Here is a 17,013-nt window from a genome sequence, read left to right as displayed (position 1 = left end):
GACTGAGCAAATGTTGGTATATATCTTTTCATTTCTTTTAATTTCCTAATTGTGTATCTCAAGGTTTGCCTCCTGTGCATGTTTAATGATTAAGTGTTGTGCATTCATGAAAACAAGTTTTGGCACTTGGAAAATGTCAAAATACATAACGTCCAACAGTAGGGATTTCTTCTTGACTTAAAGCTATCGTGACTGCAGGAATTCATATTCTTTGGGTCTTTCGGTAAAGTCACGTAGATAGAAAAAATAATACCAATAAAATAATAAAAATGAAAATAAAGTGAATACATTTTTAAAAATCACGACGTTTTGATCGCAACACAAGCAATCGTCATCAGGAGAAAAAAGAGCGGGGAAGCTGCTGAGGCAGGCTGTTTTAAAATGTTTGAAATGGGTGTAGCCCAAGGGTCATAAACGAAGTAGGCGGGGCTAGTGACGTTACAGTGAGAAATTTGCATGTCAATGTAAGGTCGGAGAGCTACCTCCATGACGAGGGCGCGGAGGTGGCCATTGTATTGTGAGAGATTAGCATGTCAATGTAAGATCGCAGAGCCACCGCCACATCGAGGACACGAGCGACGGTGGCTGTGTTAGTGTGAGACATTTAACCTGTTAATGTAAAATCAGAGATTAGCATGTCAATGTAAGATCGCAGAGCCACCGCCACATCGAGGACACGAGCGACGGTGGCTGTGTTAGTGTGAGACGTTTAACCTGTTAATGTAAAATCAGAGATTAGCATGTCAATGTAAGATCCCAGAGCCACCGCCACATCGAGGACACGAGCGACGGTGGCTGTGTTAGTGTGAGACATTTAACCTGTTAATGTAAAATCAGAGATTAGCATGTCAATGTAAGATCGCAGAGCCACCGCCACATCGAGGACACGAGCGACGGTGGCTGTGTTAGTGTGAGACGTTTAACCTGTTAATGTAAAATCAGAGATTAGCATGTCAATGTAAGATCCCAGAGCCACCGCCACATCGAGGACACGAGCGACGGTGTCTGTGTTAGTGTGAGACATTTAACCTGTTAATGTAAAATCAGAGATTAGCATGTCAATGTAAGATCTCAGAGCCGCCGCCACATAGGGGACACGAGTGACGGTGGCTGTGTTAGTGTGAGACATTTAACCTGTTAATGTAAAATCAGAGATTAGCATGTCAATGTAAGATCTCAGAGCCACCGCCACATTGAGGACACGAGCGACGGTGGCTGTGTTAGTGTGAGACATTTAACCTGTTAATGTAAAATCAGAGATTAGCATGTCAATGTAAGATCTCAGAGCCACCACCACATCGAGGACACGCGCTACGGTGGCTGTGTTAGTGTGAGACATTTATCCTGTTAATGTAAAATCAGAAATTAGCATGTCAATGTAAGATCACAGAGCCGCCGCCACATCGAGGACACGAGCGACGGTGGCTGTGTTAGTGTGAGACGTTTAACCTGTTAATGTAAAATCAGAGATTAGCATGTCAATGTAAGATCTCAGAGCCACCGCCACATCGAGGACACGAGTGACGGTGGCTGTGTTAGTGTGAGACATTTAACCTGTTAATGTAAAATCAGAGATCAGCATGTCAATGTAAGATCTCAGAGCCACCGCTACATCGAGGACACGAGTGACGGTGGCTGTGTTAGTGTGAGACATTTAACCTGTTAATGTAAAATCAGAGATTAGCATGTCAATGTAAGATCTCAGAGCCACCGCCACATCGAGGACATGAGCGACGGTGGCTGTGTTAGTGTGAGACATTTAACCTGTTAATGTAAAATCAGAGATTAGCATGTCAATGTAAGATCTCAGAGCCACCGCCACATTGAGGACATGAGCGACGGTGGCTGTGTTAGTGTGAGACATTTAACCTGTTAATGTAAAATCAGAGATTAGCATGTCAATGTAAGATCCCAGAGCCACCGTCACATTGAGGACATGAGCGACGGTGGCTGTGTTAGTGTGAGACATTTAACCTGTTAATGTAAAATCAGAGATTAGCATGTCAATGTAAGATCCCAGAGCCACCGCCACATTGAAGACATGAGCGACGGTGGCTGTGTTAGTGTGAGACATTTAACCTGTTAATGTAAAATCAGAGATTAGCATGTCAATGTAAGATCTCAGAGCCGCCGCCACATAGGGGACACGAGTGACGGTGGCTGTGTTAGTGTGAGACATTTAACCTGTTAATGTAAAATCAGAGATTAGCATGTCAATGTAAGATCTCAGAGCCACCGCCACATTGAGGACACGAGCGACGGTGGCTGTGTTAGTGTGAGACATTTAACCTGTTAATGTAAAATCAGAGATTAGCATGTCAATGTAAGATCTCAGAGCCACCACCACATCGAGGACACGCGCTACGGTGGCTGTGTTAGTGTGAGACATTTAACCTGTTAATGTAAAATCAGAAATTAGCATGTCAATGTAAGATCACAGAGCCGCCGCCACATCGAGGACACGAGCGACGGTGGCTGTGTTAGTGTGAGACGTTTAACCTGTTAATGTAAAATCAGAGATTAGCATGTCAATGTAAGATCTCAGAGCCACCGCCACATCGAGGACACGAGTGACGGTGGCTGTGTTAGTGTGAGACATTTAACCTGTTAATGTAAAATCAGAGATCAGCATGTCAATGTAAGATCTCAGAGCCACCGCTACATCGAGGACACGAGTGACGGTGGCTGTGTTAGTGTGAGACATTTAACCTGTTAATGTAAAATCAGAGATTAGCATGTCAATGTAAGATCTCAGAGCCACCGCCACATCGAGGACATGAGCGACGGTGGCTGTGTTAGTGTGAGACATTTAACCTGTTAATGTAAAATCAGAGATTAGCATGTCAATGTAAGATCTCAGAGCCACCGCCACATTGAGGACATGAGCGACGGTGGCTGTGTTAGTGTGAGACATTTAACCTGTTAATGTAAAATCAGAGATTAGCATGTCAATGTAAGATCCCAGAGCCACCGTCACATTGAGGACATGAGCGACGGTGGCTGTGTTAGTGTGAGACATTTAACCTGTTAATGTAAAATCAGAGATTAGCATGTCAATGTAAGATCCCAGAGCCACCGCCACATTGAAGACATGAGCGACGGTGGCTGTGTTAGTGTGAGACATTTAACCTGTTAATGTAAAATCAGAGATTAGCATGTCAATGTAAGATCCCAGAGCCACCGCCACATCGAGGACACGAGTGACGGTGGCTGTGTTAGTGTGAGACATTTAACCTGTTAATGTAAAATCAGAGATTAGCATGTCAATGTAAGATCACAGAGCCACCGCCACATCGAGGACATGAGCGACGGTGTCTGTGTTAGTTTGAGACATTTAACCTGTTAATGTAAAATCAGAGATTAGCATGTCAATGTAAGATCTCAGAGCCACCGCCACATCGAGGACACGAGCGACGGTGGCTGTGTTAGTGTGAGATATTTAACCTGTTAATGTAAAATCAGAGATTAGCATGTCAATGTAAGATCACAGAGCCACCGCCACATCGAGGACATGAGCGACGGTGGCTGTGTTAGTGCTTGTGTTGCGATCGAAACGTCCGTGATATTTTGATTTTATAATTTTTTATTCACTTTATTTCATTTTTATTATTTAATTGTTATTATTTTTTTCTATCTACGTGACTTTACCAAAAGACCCAAAGAATAGAAAGAGATTTCTACATATGAAATGAACGTAGACACTACGTGCACAAAAAACACCGATAAGTGTTTGGCATCTGAAATCATCATTTAAAAAAAATCTACTTTGTTGGAACAGCATCGTAAACATTTCCAATGACCTTCGCAAAAAACCCCTTTTAACATTTCTATGAGAATGACGTTTATTTTTCATTTACTTCACACGCTTGCACTATTATTTCCAAAAGGGATGAGGAAATAGTACATTGCTCCAGAATCTTTTATCACTATTAACAGAAATGCGTTTTTTTTTTAATAAATTGGAGGGGTGGGGGGAGTGACTACAGCATTGGTCAAATTGCGCCACATTTAGCAATCTCGCCCATCTGAATAGCGTTCGATGTTAAAAACCTCGCCGTGGAATTGCCATTCGTTCGAATACAAATAAATGCACAAGAAGAAATGTAGACAAATCTTCTTCAGTACCATAATAAAAGAGCAAAACAGCAATCGCTTTGTGAATTTGACAGTTAGAAAAGTCAAGGTGAGTTCCCGCTCAAATGTTTGTACGTATGTTTAACTTCTTTCGCACCGTACGTAGCCGACCGTGCTAATCGGAGGTGCTCATCTATTGTTTACAGCCTTGAGTCAGTGGCGGCCGTTCCACATTCCTATGACGTGCCGAGACTATTAATGAAATAACTGCTGATGACGTCTCCATGAAAAAGTGGTACTGAACCGATTTCACCAACCTCGGAGGGATGATGGGTTCAAACAAACCCTAACTAGGGCCTCACAGATAGAGCCTCACATTGTTGTTATATTCAGGGCACCATTTGCTAAAAAGAAATTACTTTATATATGAGCAATTTGTGTAAGGTACAGACCAATACAATTAATGGTAATTGCTTTGTAACTGCAGGACATTACATAAATTATATAAATGTGTCCAACACTGGCAAATGATGGTCTTCTCGTCAAAATATGACGTTCCTCTTGGTGTTAATTTCCCATTGCGATTGTTTGGCCTGATAGTATTCTTGTGTGAAATTAACAGGCATGGATCATAATCATTGCCTACGTGATATTCACGGATTCAATTTAATCCCGATCAATTGGATTCAATGTACCACCTTGGAAAAAAAATGCTTGCTATAAACTAGTCTATAGATCATATATATAAAACACAAAAAACACAACATATTATATAACAATGGTTCCAGAAAACAACGAAATTAAGACACGTGTATCCATAGTCAAACCAGTGCAGTACATTTCTCATCTTCAGTGGTCATGAGCCAGTGGTAGAAATTACACATTCCTATGGTTGGGGCCAAATTACCGCATGAAAACCGCTGGTGACATCACACGCAGAACAGTACTCATATTCTTTGGGTCTTTCGGTAAAGTCACGTAGATAGGTTCAAAGAAAATAACCAAAAACAAAAACTACAACGTTTCATACGCAACACAAGCGGTCGTCTTGTGCTGCGATCGAAACGTCGTAGTTTGGTTTTGGTTATTTTCGTTGAACCTATCTACGTGACTTTACCGAAAGACCCAAAGAATATGAATTCCTGCAGTCACGAACGCTTTAAGTCAAGATCTAGTACTCATGTTGTCGACCACAGAGGAATGATGGGTTCAAACCCCTCACCAGGGTTTGAACGTGCACAATTTCAACTCTAAACACAGCACCACCTTGTCAGACACTTTGGAATAAAACACGAAGCAGGATATATTCAACGTGACTTTACCGAAAGAGCTAAGAATATGAATATAAAAATGAAAACCGGTTGAAAGAACGCATGGGCACGGCACACAGTGACCTCGAGTATTTTTAGTGCCTTTCGGGGGGGGTCGAGCCTGTACAAAATAACGGCGGCTGTTATTTCCCTCGGCTGGTCAAACGTTACCTCTGGGGTTTTTGGATGTCTCCTCCTAAAGGCACTCTCAACGTGCCTCGACAATGGCCCGCGCACGTACGCCGACTTGGCCGACATGTCCTGCTCAAGCGACGTCGAAGATGTAACCGGCGCGTTCCACGAGGGGACGGTGTGGGAGGGGGGGGGGGAGCGGAAAGGAACACAAATTACCGCGCCTCTCCGCGCCATCAATTAACCGAGAGCAAAAGTCGAATCCAGCGCCAGCGCGTCAATAATAACAAAAAAAACTAATTGAACACCGAGCATCCCCAAGCCTCGTTTGAAAGTTGCCGTTTCTCTCTCTCTCTTGAGTACAACATTGATACACGTACGTTACATCCCGGATTGTTAGTATGTGGTGCGCGTCTGAGGTGCTCGTCTTAAGTTTGCCGGGACTGCTACAACACAGAGAGCGTGTTGTAAGCACGGTTATCCAGACCAACAAGGCTGACGTTTAATCGACCTTGTTTTCTTACATATATCACTGCATTAATTCATCTACTCGCCAGGCTTGGTGGAAGACTCAGTTAATCCAGCAGTTTGGAGATGAGTGTTGGTGGATTAAACTCACATTTGTGAAAGGAATTAACCGTCTGCACCGCTTAGAGCAAAAAAGTGTTACTGAATCTGCCTCTGTAAGACCTCGGGTGTGGAATTTTTTTTCTCAGTTTCGCAGTCTCCCATCATACCCCTACCACTCGTTAATAGCAGTGCCAAACATCTCAGCGCGTCAACCTTCCCAAAGTCCGGAGGCTCACTAAAACTTTAATGGACAAATTATATTTTAATCCCAAGCCGAAGGACGAAAACATTTGTCCGGACTTGGCCCATCGTTAGGAATTACCCCTGCCGTTTGCAATTGCTCGAGCCTGTGTAAGGATTAATGGACACATTTTAAGAGTCGAGTGTTAAAACATAAAATACAACAATGGGAGCATTGTAGTACAGTACAACTTTGGATATTTCTGAACTTCCCGCTGCTGCCAACCACGCAGCCCCAAGGTTATCCAGGGATACAATTTTTGAGGGGGGAAAAATAAAAACATTAAAAGCAGAGAAACAAATCCAGACAACTCTTTTTTTTAACCTAAGTAAGCCAACTCTGTGAATAGGTACAGGTAGAATGCAGCCCTGCAATGACTTGTTGACACCACGACTGGCAGAAGGGTCTCCACTCGCAGGGAACCAGAGGCTATTTGGCAAACTCTTTCACGCTGGCGAGGGGTGCTGCAGTTGGCTAGGAGATGTTAACTACCTCACCTGGTATACAGGAGGTCGTGGGTTCGATTCCGACTACCTGACGCCTGTTGTGTATTTAAAGTTCGCGTGTTCTCCCCGTGGTCGCGTGGATTTTTTTCTCCGGGTCCTCCGGTTTTTTCCCTCCACACTTAGAATCAACGTCACGCGTTTGGAGTTTTTGTCTGCTCTAAATTTACGCACCATGAGCCACTTCGTTGGACTCTCATTCGTGGCAAGGTCGCTTCTGATAAAGATGCTATATAGCTCAGTGGGCCTTAGCTGGTAAAAAAAAAGTAACTTTTTGTAACAGTTTAGTTAAGGTCTCTTCAAGGATGCGTGAGTCCCCACACTTGACCCCACCACACGCGACCTGCCGACCTACGACTAGCCGAGGTGTACGGGTGGATAGAGGTGGAAGCATTTAAGAAACTTGATCATTGTTTCAACGGCCGCGCCCGGAGATCGAATTACAAGTCCAGTGTGCTGATCGTTACTCCGTGACAGCGTGCCCGGTCTGTAAAGCAGAGCCGGAACGAAAGAGGAACGGGGGCCCAGGTCTGCTGCAAATACGGCTAATATTAAGACGTTATTAGTCGTACGATGGACTGCATTTGACTCACTTTCTTTTATATATTTCTGAACAAATGCGCTACACTTGGATGCAATGTGTCCATGATGCAATTCTACCCGTCAAGTTGACAACGGAGAGTGGTGCAATTGAGGTAGTAGACTTGAGGTCAGTGCATATACAATTCCATTGCAAGTATATCATGCTTGTACACTTCCTGCCAAAATGTCATTTGGACCCTCAGACAATCGCAAGTGAGCTGAGTAAAAATGACTGCATCGTTTCCAATAAACTACTGCAAGAGTCGTTTTCTTTTTGTTTACAGGAATCTTACCGTTTCAAATACAATTTAGCACTGGAAGGAATGCCAGCATTGGTAAGCATTCAGTTAAGGATGCAGCGGACTGTGTGGGATGCTGTCAGAGAGGGAGCGGTCGTGTACCTGGAGACCCGAGTTCAATTCCCGCTCACGGCCAACACCGGTAACGATTATCTGAACCGGTCCTGGGCCTCTCTAGGTCGACTCAGCCACAAATCAGTACCTGGTGCGATGTGTAAACATCGCCACTTGAGAGACAAAGCCGGACGGGCGTATGTTTATGCTATAGGGGGGATTTTTCTGAGGTGCAAATCATCAGGGTCATACCAATGTCTGCCGAGTACAACACGCGTACTCTGGTGGAACAAGCGGACTACTCCACTCAGCTACCCCAATACAACACGTGTACTCTGGTGGAACAAGCGGACTACTCCACTCACCTACCCCGATACAACACGCGTACTCTGGTGGAACAAGCGGACTACTCCACTCAGCTACCCCAATACAACACGCGTACTCTGGTGGAACAAGTGGACTACTCCACTCAGCTACCCCAATACAACACGCGTACTCTGGTGGAACAAGTGGATTACTCCACTCAGCTACCCCAATACAACACGCATACTCTGGTGGAACAAGCGGACTACTCCACTCACCTACCCCAATACAACACGCGTACTCTGGTGGAACAAGCGGACTACTCCATTCAGCTACCCCAATGCAACACGTGTACTCTGGTGGAACAAGCGGACTACTCCATTCAGCTACCCAATACAACACGCGTACTCTGGTGGAACACGATATTTAGCAAAGCAGATACAACTTACCGTGGAATTTATATCATAGCATTGCCACATTGCAGTGTGCAACGTGATCGTGCTTAGGAATAAAAACTAATCCATACATCAATAACACTGTCACCTTAAAAAAACGTATATTGTATAAAAGGCAGCATTTCGGGCTATGGTCCGTATTCATAGCACACATGAAGACGGGCTATTTCCCATATGTATGTTGAACTTCTTTCGTACCGTACGTAGCCCACCGTACCAATCGGAGGTGCGACAATCCATCACCAAACGCGTTTTTTAGGACATCCGCGGTGTCTCCATATCCACGGGTTTCCTTCGTCACAACAATTTGCTAACCGCAGTACGAAGTTTTGTGTATCCGCGGTTTAGCAGCGCGACCGGCACACGTGTAACTTCCAAGTCACATACCGCATCTCCATTCCCTCCGTTGTATCATCGTCCCACGTGGCAGCTCCCGCCACGTTGTCGTCATTGCCAGACCCCGCTTGATTGCCCATCGCCACGTAAATAACCTCCTTGTTGTTGTAGCTGCTCTCTCGCTGGTTCACCAGTTCCACTGCTCGATTATATTTTTTTCGTGTGAGGACGACCGCTTGTTGTGTTGCGATCGAAATCGTCGTGATTTGTTTGATTTTATATCTACGTGACTTTACCGAAACCAAAGAGTATGAACATTTATAGTTTTTATGTTATTGTGTATTTTATGTTATTTTGTGTTATTGTGCATCTTGTGTGTTTAGTGAAGAAACAGGCAACTTAATTCGGCTTTAACGAGTGCGACTGCGCTTGCCCGAACCCCGTATTTCCCATAAGGCCTTCTAGTATTGCTAACTTCGGTTTTTGCCAACCACGACAGTTTTCAGGAACGCAAACCTGTCACCCCATTCGGTTTACTCCGTATCCTTATACATGGAAATTTAGTAAAACACAGAACAAAATGTCTATTTGTTTGTGTTTCTCCCAAGTGATGGGACTTTGTAGGATGAACCTAGAGATTTATAAGGGTAGGGGGTGACCAATAAGGTCTGAATTGGTCTGTAATAAGGTGATAAGGGGTTGACAGGTATGGGAACCTAACCCCCGCGGTTGGCGAGAGATCATTGTATATTTTTATTTTAAGTCCGTTCTATTGACCCAATGCGTTGAGATTTTTTTTGTTCTCAGTTGCTGTACTGTACACGTCCTTCCACCAAAAGACAAAGATTCCCCGTATTGCCTGTAACAGACTGATGGCGCGAGTGCTGTTAGCGAGCACCTATCAAGGCCGGCACGGCACACGAAGGGCTTGGGTTGGCGAGCACCACGCCCGGTCGCCGTTGTCTCCCCAGTGGCGATGTTTACACACAGCACCAGATACTCATTTGAGGCTGAGTCGACCTAGAGGAGGCCCAGATAATCGTCACCGGTGTTGGTGGCCGTGAGCGAGAATTGAACTCGGGTCGCTGGGTCCGTAGCGCAGCGCGCTGACCGCTACACTACCGTTTCCGCCACCATCAAGTGCATCAACAAATGTCCCCAGGAATGCCGAACCTTGTGCAACACTGCCGCCTGCTGGCCTTCGTGCGTGCTCGTTCGCATCGAATCGCTCCTTTGGGCACAACTGATAACACGATGCGACACGATTTTTGTCCCTGGGTAGTGTTATTTTTTTATTGCTTATGCCTAACAAGTATAGAAAATGGCTATTATTCTCCACAAACTTTGCTTTTGTGACCAGGACTTTATGTGAAGGAATGACACAAATGCACACCACGTTTTCTCATTGAAAATAGGTACATTTCCTAATTGAAAATAGGTACATTTCAAAATATCACTGTCCTTGTCACAAAAGCAAAGTTTGTGGGGAATAGCCATTTTCTGTACTTTTGAGGCATAAGCAATTAGGAATTAACATTTAATACCCAGGAACAAAAAACTAAATTATTACACTATTAATGGAATGGATTATTAACTTTGCTTTTGTGTCCTGGGAATAACAGCCATTTTCTGTACTTTTGAGGCATAAGCAATTGGGAAATAACACTTAATACCCAGGGACAAATATATATTTTTTGTTAGTGTGATTATCCGCACCTCCGATTAGTGCGATTGACTACGTACGGTGCGAAAGAAGTTCAACGTAATACAACTGCCAAACTTGTATATAATCAATGTATTCTGCAATTCGCTCCGCCTCCCGTATTTATTGCCTCCAATATAAGCAACCGACGCTTTGGCATCATCTCATCACCGTAGAAGATAACGCGGATCATCCTTGCGCTTTATATGGATCTGGTCGAAATCGGAATTTGCCCACTCTCCAGGACAGGTCAATTTAAAAAAAAAACTTATTTTTTTTTAAGAAAGCTATATATTTTAAAAACTATTCACCCACAAGTAACTTTTAGTTTCTCGGGTTACAAGTGGAATTATATTTCAAACAACCGTTGAATATTGGTAACTTTCATTTATAGCCATCAAGTGTCTCTGCCGATGGCCTTTCATACGAACACTTTCATACGAATACTTCCAGTTTTGCACATTTACAATATTCAATAATGATGGACTGGAGACAGAAACGAAATAAAATTAATCATTGGCCTTGGTTGGCAAGGGGAAAGGGTTGAAAAGTGGAAACCTATCAGAGGCAGATAGTAATTATGCAATAAAATATATTTTTGTTTCCCTTCTACGTAACTTTACCGAAAGAACCGAGAATATGAATCCCTGCAGTCACGAAAGCTTTAAATAAAAAAGTAATTATGCAAACAAAAGCACGTTTTTTTGCAAACTACCCTCAGTGGGGAAAAATATTTTAAGAACATTCGGCATTTATCATGCATCGATAAATTGAACTGTTTGAAGGCAGACGATATGTCCTGAATCATGCGCATTATTTTTTTTATAAAAAAAATTAACACAAACATGACATGCAAATGCTGTGGAGGAAAACTGTACAACGGTGCAGGAAACTGAAAAATGCGACAGTAAATGGGGGAGTTCTAATCAATATTGGTCGCGAAAGCCTACGTGTTAAACCGAGTTCTAAATTGTCTACGCTTGAATCACGACCTGGAACTGACAAACTCTTTGATTTTGCTTGAATGCCTCAGGCAAGGGGTTCGGCAACCAAAATAACAAGGGGCATTTATTTTTTAGAATTCGGTAAAACTCAATAGAGCCGCAATGCAAGGTGAATAGAAGACCGTGGTACTTAATAACGTCACGAAGCAGTCCTTAAAAAGCCGTGAGCTGCAGGTTGCTGACCTCTGGGCCTAAGGGCATCCAATGTGTCAAGAGTACAATTCGCCAATGGACTATAGACACCAAAGGTAGCCAAATCATTTGCAAACTTTGATTTTGAAAGCACCACACTGGTACTTATTTCCGCAGCCCGAAATGTGTCACGGAAAATTTGAACCGCGGATAAACAGGAGCACCTGTATTTATACGCTGCTCATTTGCCACGATTCTCGTGGAACATTTTCATCTGGGTTGATACCTCCAGGCGAAACATCCGTGGCCCATGAGATTCAAGCTGACGCCGCTCACAAAAACAGACAACGCAAAAAGAGTGTACAACGTATTAAGATGTTTATTGACGCACACACCATCCAAGACACAAACCCGTCCCTTGCGTTGGAACCCACGACAGCGTGGTGCAATCGAGTCCATGTTTAATTGCAAGAACGCAGGCAAGAGCAAAGCAGCATCGACGCCGCACCGCCTGCCCGTCCCACAATGTGCGCGCCCCCCCGTTCACTTCTTGGCGGGTGCGGGAGCTGGGGCGGCCGCTGCCACCTTTGCTTCTGCGTGCTTCTGGTTGTTGATCAGCATCTTTTTCCTGCCCTTGATGTTGTGTTTCTTTGCGAAGCGCAGGTTGCGCATGAATTTGGGGTCCACCTGGGCAAAGACGCAAGGCACGGATTGGTTTAAGACAAACTTAGCGCAAGTCACGGCCGAGCAGGCTACATTTAGCAAATGCTTTGGAGCAATGAGCCGGTGCTGCTGAGACCTCCTGGGTCCAGATCTTGGGCCCCCATTCAAATTAAAAACACAGGGCCTCTCGAATGTATGATTAAACAGGGCTCTGGAATGTGGCAAGTTGTTCGTCTCTGGCCGATCATAAATGACCATATTGTACGAAGTGTAATTTTGTATTTGACAGAGACCCAGCTTTAACGATTACTTCATGAGATGGGTACAAAGATGATCCCTTTCTCGGGTGGACAAACGAAGGTGCTGTCAGTGGCTGCTTAAAATTTCCCACTGGAGAGCTTCTGGGTCAGGATTGAGTTGCCTGTCCCAAGCTGTTAATGCAGCTTTCACATGTTGAGGTTAGATAATGAAAAGTGAGTTAAAGGCAATTTTCATAGTAGAATATTGGGCCATACATGTCCAAAACAAATGCCAAAAAAATAAACAATGTAAATTAGAATGAAAACAAATACAAATGTATGACTTTAGGATTTTTTTCAAGGATAAAAGACATAAGTTACATGATAAATTTCGATTTAAAGCTTTCGTGACTGCAATGATTCATCTTCTTTGGTTCTTTCGGTAAAGTCACGTAGAATGATAATAAAATAATAAATTGATAAAATAAAATAACACAATAATATTCTCACGACGTTTCGGCCACAACACAAGCAGCCTTCATCAGGTGAAGGGGGCGAGACTGTCTGGTAGGACAGCGATAAAGCAATGCAGATTCCCAGCAAGAAAGATACAACATTCAAGCAGGACAACGGAGAAAATAATACCAACACAAAGATGACCCTGCAGCATTACAGAAACACTGCCATCCTTACATAACCCAGGGGGCTTTAAGAGAATTTCAGCTCATTGCACCAAAGAGCAAATGTGTCGGTCGCATTAACATTCTCATCAGAGAACAGCAGCGACGAGCAACGAGCCACTCACCCCCTTGAATGACTCGAAACGGTTTGTCTTTGGTTTCTTGATGCCATTACGGTGCCACTTGCGTGCTGTGTGCGGTAAAGAAGAACACGTTAGTTTTATCATTCATCAACTGCATTCATTTGTCATCGATTGTTGAAGCAATTTAATTTCAGGAATGAGTCGGAAGTCTCAGCCAAAAGGAAGCAGTCTGTACTAACAATGTAAAGGGAATGTTTAAAAAGTGTCATTAAAGCACTTTGCCACCCAAATTCACGTGGGCTTTATCAGCACAAATTTAAATGAAATTGTTATTTTTGTCTCTTAAAGTTCCTTCATAATATAGTTTGTCATTATTATCTATTGATTACGACCTGCAAACTTCACATTTCGATGAAAGCGATATTTATTTACATGTAAGTTAACCACTGTTTATTTTGCGTTAAAGCTTTCGTGACTGCAGGGAGTCATATTCTTGGTTCTTTCGGTAAAGTCACGTAGAAGGGAAACAATAAAATAATAATATAAAACAATAAAATTCTCAAGACGTTTCCACTGCAACACAAGCAATCATCATCAGGTGTGAAAACCACAACAGCCCATTTTTACATGACCATATTTCATGCTGGTGACTGTGGGTTGAAGGTGGGGGAGGTTCGAAATGTATTGTTGCACTGCTCTTATGAGTGCAATTATTATCTACAACACACCATTACACAATTTTACAAATGTCTGCTTTCATGACCAACATGATTAATAATTAGTTTATACTGGGTAAGATCGTGTAGGAATGCGAATTTTTTACCATAAGCTACTACCACCACCTGACAGAGGCAATAAAATCAAGTTATCATGTATATTCCAATTGATTCGGTAGACCAAATGATGATGAAAATTAATATTTTGAAAAATGTGTACGTTTTGCAGTATATTACAACGAGCATCATCAGGTGCAAACGAAATCTCAGCTCTCACATGAAAGAGCTTCCTGATCTGGGTTCTAAAGGTAGGTGCAATGTCATGAGTACAGCCGTGCAAGTGAACCAATTTCATAATTATAGTTGCCTGCTGGTTGATTTGGTTGTTATTGGCAGGTAGGATTAGTTCAATAAAGTGAATCTAATTATATGAAGGCAAGCCCATTATATATGTAACACCAACCTTTTCAATCAACCTGCACGAATTTCTCATAATTTAACTCATGGCTATTAACCAATCAATGCTGAAGTAGAATCACATTAGCATTGCAACGCCAGCTTTATTACGAACAGAACACAACATAAAACACATGTAATGCCTAATTTCACTGACGAATACATAGCTTCACAATCAATCAAGCAGCAAGTTGACTTGCACAGATGTTCTGGTGACATCATGGCACGCGACTTAAGGACCCGGATCAGCCTATTGCTGAGTTCTATGAACATATAACGGGGATATTCAATAAGATTTAACAATACAACCGTAAAAATGTGTGGAAACTTACTCTGTGGGGCCTAAGAGAAGCGGGGCTGACTCGAGAAGAGAACATTTGAAGCACTTTCATACAGCAGCCAAAAAAAACATTAAGTACGTGGCGGAATCAGTAACCCACCCCCACTCCCATACTCAATGGCTGTATTCATTAGGGCCCAATCTCAGCACTGGAGCATCTGAGCTATGAGCTCAGTGGCAAGGAAGAAGAACGCAGCACGTGCATGGGGTCCATTCCTAAACCTTAGAACAATCTTAAATACCCGAGCCCAGAACGGCGATGACTTGGCCAATCCCCCACCCAAAGAAAATCCCTTCCTCCACCTGCTCTGATAAAATAGTCCGGTGTGCCTCATACTGTCGATGCCCCTGGTAAATGCCATCCATAATGTCAGGATGTTGCAATGTGATTGCGAGGGTGTGGGAATAAAAACTATCTTACATATATAAAAAAGTGCGGATCAGAAAAAGCAATTTTACCGATGAACCAATCAATCGGCGCTATCAGCCAATGTGACCACTTGATGATTGGCTCTGCCTGACGGTGAACAGTTGTGGTAATAAATTAACGATATAACCCAAAATAAACCAATTATGAATCACCTCTTTATATAACCTGTCTTTGTGCTCATTGTGGCCACCCATCCAGGCACTTTCGAGGCACAAGCCCGGAGCATGCCAACTTAACTTCCCATGCGGCGCACATTCTGCGCGATTTGGTCATCGGCAACGTATTAATATGTATGCAACAAAAAATGTGTCTTTGAAGACAAAAACACGTCCATTGCTCTTCATGGAGATGTGCAGAAGGACACTTACACTGGTTGTGGTTGGTGTGGTTCTTTGACTTGGCCATGCTGGATTCTTCGAAGCCAAAGGCTCAGAAGTCTAAGCAAACAAGCATTGCAGGCGATTTCAGTTCAGCGAATTGCTCACGTTAACAAATCAGCTTGTGGTGGGTAGTTACCCACCTTTGATGTGTTCATTAAACATGGTGGGAACACTCACTTTTAACTGTGGAATTGCCGTTAACTTTGTAACGTTACAGGTAAGGCATCTATGCCAATAAAGGGCCATTGCCCGAAACGTCGCCTCTTGGATATCTCCTCTTCTAACGGCAGCAAGTTTTCCTTCGTACCTGTATGGGCCTTTTCAACATAAAAAAAGACGCGATTCCCTATGGTGTATTAGCAAGCACCCATAGGCAAGCAAAGATCCCCCATGTAGCCTTTAAATAATGTTGGGGCAAGTTCTGCGGGCGAGGAACAGCACCTACGAAGGCCACCACGGCGCACGAGGGGGTGAGGTGGCGATGTTTTTTACTCCTCCACCACACCGCACCGGGTACTCGTTTCAAGGCAGAGCCGACCTAGGGGAGGCCCAGGACCGGCTCAGATAATCGCCCCCCGGTGATGGCCGTGAGCGACCCCGCTACGTCAACTACCGCAAAACGCGATCGCGCCTTCTCCACGGCGCGAGACGGGAGGAGGGAGGGTTGGTGGTGGTGTGGAAGTCGCGGCGATGACGAAGACTGCCAAAGGAGGGGAAATGTTTCGCTGTAAAGGCTTCGATGCCGGTGGATTGCAACGCGCCGAGGTGGTTGGGAGCGCAACGAGGACGCCACTCACCGTGCTCGCAAGCCGGAAGAGAAAGGAGAGGCCGCCGCGGTGCACTGTGGGGCGGTTCGGGAAGGCTACGGCGAGCGACGTGGTGGTTGGGTGGAGAGAAAGATACATTTAAAAACGCGATTTAAAAAATAGCGACTCTAGTGGCGCAATATATAAATGTGAAATGTACCTGGTTGTCAAACCCGTGCGGTTTACACCCAGTATTTCCTGTACTGTGGGAAATTGAATTTTCAGGTCCATTCGTCGTACAGCCGTTTGAATAGGGGAAACAAAAAAACGTATTGTTTATTTGTTTGTGTTTCTCCCTTGTGATGGGACTTTGTAGGCTGAACGTTGAGATTTATAAGGGGCACGGGGTGACCCAATAAGGTCTTAATTGGTGTGTAATAAGCTCGGCATGGATAAGGGGTTGATAGGTATGAATTGTATCAAAATAATATTTTCAATTTATAGGTCGTAGTTCATGCAATTTCATCCCGCAATGCTGCACATCAATTAGGCAATCCCCTACACAGATTATATAAAAAGAAAA

At 43.7% G+C, this 17,013-nt stretch overlaps 1 protein-coding gene across 1 annotated transcript; it reads right to left on the bottom strand.

The window, feature by feature from the left end:
• Positions 1-12,058: 12,058 nt before the first annotated feature.
• RPL29 (ribosomal protein L29) lies at positions 12,059-16,584 on the bottom strand. The gene is made up of 4 exons (XM_032969598.2): positions 16,482-16,584; positions 15,673-15,741; positions 13,405-13,469; positions 12,059-12,384 (listed from the first exon to the last, which is right to left on the bottom strand). The coding sequence occupies exons 2-4, from the start codon at positions 15,707-15,709 to the stop codon at positions 12,241-12,243; spliced, it is 246 nt and encodes an 81-aa protein (XP_032825489.1). The 5' UTR covers positions 15,710-15,741; positions 16,482-16,584; the 3' UTR covers positions 12,059-12,240.
• Between the last annotated feature and the right edge of the window lie 429 nt (positions 16,585-17,013).

The sequence above is a fragment of the Petromyzon marinus genome, chromosome 42 (genome assembly GCF_048934315.1).
Source record: "Petromyzon marinus isolate PM22_M1 ecotype Great Lakes invasive population chromosome 42, UKy_Petmar_22M1.pri1.0, whole genome shotgun sequence".
NCBI classification, from domain to species: Eukaryota; Metazoa; Chordata; class Hyperoartia; order Petromyzontiformes; family Petromyzontidae; genus Petromyzon; species Petromyzon marinus.
Note: the sequence above shows the minus strand (reverse complement) of the source record. Positions and strands in the feature narration are given on the sequence as shown.